This window comes from Cryptomeria japonica, chromosome 2, assembly GCF_030272615.1.
Source record: "Cryptomeria japonica chromosome 2, Sugi_1.0, whole genome shotgun sequence".
NCBI lineage: Eukaryota > Viridiplantae > Streptophyta > Pinopsida > Cupressales > Cupressaceae > Cryptomeria > Cryptomeria japonica.
In genome coordinates this window covers 335,025,780-335,029,704 of record NC_081406.1, presented here as the reverse complement: position 1 = coordinate 335,029,704, position 3,925 = coordinate 335,025,780, and the positions used below count along the sequence as shown (strand labels likewise).

The 3,925-nt window shown below is 34.3% G+C and overlaps 1 protein-coding gene across 1 annotated transcript; it reads right to left on the bottom strand.

Annotated features, from left to right (window-relative positions):
* Positions 1-2,172: 2,172 nt before the first annotated feature.
* On the bottom strand, positions 2,173-3,546 carry LOC131065218 (replication protein A 70 kDa DNA-binding subunit A-like). Its single transcript, XM_057999668.2, has 3 exons — positions 3,490-3,546; positions 2,809-3,086; positions 2,173-2,707 (listed from the first exon to the last, which is right to left on the bottom strand). Exons 1-3 carry the CDS (start codon positions 3,544-3,546, stop codon positions 2,173-2,175), a joined length of 870 nt encoding a protein of 289 aa, XP_057855651.2.
* Between the last annotated feature and the right edge of the window lie 379 nt (positions 3,547-3,925).

Genomic DNA, 3,925 nt, shown 5'->3' with positions numbered 1-3,925 from the left:
AGATTTACTTACATATGCAGACACACAACTTTCAAGATATATAAGATTGTTCATGTACATATATATCTGTTGTGAATGTGTGCCTTTGTATGTACATGTATAGAGGTTCATATGTGGTTGTATGTATGCGAGTATGCAGCTGTGCAAGACCAATGTATGCATGTACGTGTATGGAAATATATGTAAATGCATATAGCAATTTATATGTATCTTTGTATATCGTGATACATAAATGGAGATATTCATGTTTGTGCATAGCAATAAACACTGGAGAGAACATATAAGGCAACAGACATTTGCATAAATTGAATGAATACAAAGAAGAATATGAAAGTTGTTGTTTTTAAAAGAGGAAAAGGCTGATGAACGTAAAGTATAATTGTATGTGAATTGGCAAGGATGCTCAAAATCTCAATTTCAATTTACAGTTCAACATTAATGAGAAATAGAAGTGTGTCTAGACCAAGCATTAGAACATATCTAAAAGGATTCAAAATATTACAATAAAAAAAAGAGACAAGTCAACTAAATGCTTTGAATATTTAATAACAATAAACATAAACAACATTGTACAAGTCATTAACATTGCAGATTATAATTTCAAATGGGCAGAGATAGTGCAGTGGAATAGCATAATATAGAAATCATGATTTCGAGGTTAGGAAATTTGTTAAAACAACATAGATTGAAGCTATTGGTTCTTGTTTTAATATTTGCCCCAATGTGTAATCTGTATGCTTTCTTTCTTATTATGTTTTTACAGCATAGTATAAATATAGATATACAAATTAAGAATTTTTGGAAAACATGGATGTTCAATAACAACACAACATAAAAAGGTACAAAAGGATATAAGATAACAAGCTGCAAAGAAGCAAAACTGCATTTGATATATTTTTTATGCATGGGAGCATGGTAGAACAAAACAAGAATTGGGTTTAGTAGGTAAGATGAACAATTCTGGAAAACATGAACAACTTGAAGTAGAAGCAACTTTTGGAGAATTTCAGAACAAAAGCAATGTCAAAAACCAAAAGTTTTGGACAACGAAGAAAAACATAAGTTTAGATAGTGTTGATATACACAACCATCGACAATTTAGTTCTGTTTGTCGATTACCACCAAAAACCAGTAACAAGTTATCTATTCTATGAAGATCAAAAGGCCTATGAAAAGCATCACTATCTAATTGGTCTTGAACTGTGCAGCTACACTCATCCGAGCAATCTCTGCAAGCAGAAGAGTACATTCAGCCTAGAAATCAATTTTTGCAACTTTGGTAATTGTTGCTTTGAGCCTGGGCTCTGAATTGTACATGTCTATTGTAATAGAGAGCGTGAAAACAAAGCAAGATAAAAGGACACCCTTGATAATGGTTTGAGGTGTTTTTTGTGTAGCCAAATCGTATTGCAGCATGTAAAGGTCCTTGGCAAATATTTGCAGTAGATTTGTGCCAACCTCATCAAAGGCAGTAGCCCAAAGAGTGCCTGTATGATCTTGGAGCTTCATTTGCAATAAGTATTTGTAATTGCATTCTGGCACATGAGTTTGACATCTTGAATAAAACCATAGATTATCATTTTGCTGGATGTATTTCTTTTTACACTCTTTGCCATTAATTTTCAAAGGGCAGGCTGGATAGCAAAAAGAATCAATTTTAATGATTCTAACAACAACCCTAATAGTAGTTTCAACTATTTCAGAGAGAACATTTGTACGTTCTAAAACAGCTGTGATTGTCATCCTACTGTATTGTGAGTTAAGTTGTCCAGCAACACACGACAATGGTAAAAGGTCATCTAGAATCTTTCCTCTTGACATAAGTGTCTCTGTTTCAAGGATAGAAGGGTTTATATTTAGAGTTATTGTTGTGGTTGTGTTGATCACCTTTCCATTGAAATAACCAACACGAGCATTTTTTACTGCAAGGACAACAACTGTTTAGGTTGTGTGCATGTTCTTCAAATCTTCACCCAGCCCTTGCCATGTTTCTCCCCATAAGTTAACATCGATAGTAAAAGTTGAGACATCATTTATTTTTATATTTCTCTCCATTACTTCACTTCCATATTTTCTATGAATTAATGAGGGTTCTCCAACAGCAACTACAATACCAATAACATCAACTAAAGTGTTGTTGGCACAGTATGTAATTTCATTGATCGGTGTGAATCAAGAATTATTTGCTTCACTATCAACAACAGCATCACAACGCTTCAATATTGAATTGTTTTCCAAAGTTATCTCAAGATGGTTGTTAAGCTTATTCCATTTTGTGTCAGCTTCTTTAATGCAACCTTTAGATACAGTATAATATGTTCCTGCTTCAACCCTATGATAATGCATCTCTGCTACATCGCCAAAGCAAGTTATTCTAATTTCAGTACCTTCATCATCTATCATGTCAAAGCTAAACACTTGGCCAACGGACTTTGGTGTACTGTACTGATGCATCTTCCTATTGTTTGTCACATGCCCCTTTATCGTCCATTTATTTTGAAAGGGGTCCAAGGCTTTAATCGGCCTGATATTAATAGAAGATTTGTGTTGCATGGGTGGGAGGTGTATTCCAAATTTGAGGGAGCGTTTAGTTGTGCGTGTGTCTTGACCCAACATTTGTTGTTCTTTCTCTTTAAACAGGGATCTAGGTTTTCCAAGCAATGGAGAATTTGTAAATTTGACAGCAAGGCTGAATATTACTATAGTCCTGTAAAATGAACAAAACAAGAGGTTGAATAATCTGGATAGTGTGCAAAGGGATATTTGAAAATCCAAGAACAAACCAACAAAACATATAGAGGGCCCTACCTCGAGTTCCAAATATTTCTACAAGCATAAGCTGTCAACGATAGGATAGAGCCTATCTTTAATGTCTCTGAAAGTAGCAGATCGTTGTACTTAGGTGGGAGGATCGCCAATTGCATGTGTGTGGCATTAGACAAAACAACCCTATATCGGGCACTGTCATTTTCATTAGCCGTCAATTTTTCAAAAGACAAAAGCTGAAGCACTAGAGAGGGGACATCATCCCCAACGTTGATGTAGAGGAGTGCATGTGGGGTCAATTGTAGTTGTGGTTCCACTTCCTACAAGGATAATAGAAGACAACCAAATAGATACACAAGGTCATGTACATTCATATCCATAGGCATGGGTATGGCAGCATTTTTTTTTTTGGAGCTTCCAATTTGTATTACTATCTATGTGTGTTTTTCTTTATAGATGATTTTTTTGTGTGCATGGACAGATTATAGATTGATGTATTCAGTCATGCAAATGTACAAGGACAATGCAGAGAACACCTCTGTCAATTTATTTATATATATAAATACATAAACCAATGTAAAAAAACACTTGAAACAGTGACATATGTTGGTATATGCACTTGCATTGATGGATGATAATGCTTTGCAAAAGAAAAGAACAAATAGAGATATAATGTTTGTAAATAAGATGAATATGAGAAAACATATGTATAAACAAGCTCACCGAAGTTTCTGCAGAAGGTTGTTCTGAGGCATCAAGAGAGGCTATCGCAGACGACATAGTGGTAACTGTTCTCGAGAGATGAGGAATGGGGTTTTGTAGAGTGAATTAGTAAGTCTATGTCACAACAATTAAAATAAGTGAATGTATTTTAACGATAAGCACAACCCATATTGCACTTGGGATCAAGAGCAAATCTCCAATCCAACCAAATCGCAATGAAAATTTAAAGTTACAATCACCAATGTATATGTAGAGTTAGAAGACAAGCACTTATCAAGAACACTTTGAATACCCTCCTCTACATTTAAAGAGTTTTAGAAAAATAAAAAATAAAAATCGCTACAATTGATGATAAAACAAGTGTTGCATGGATACAACAAATGCCTCTTAGACTCAAGTAAATTTTTAATTACTTATATATGCACAGATGTTCAAT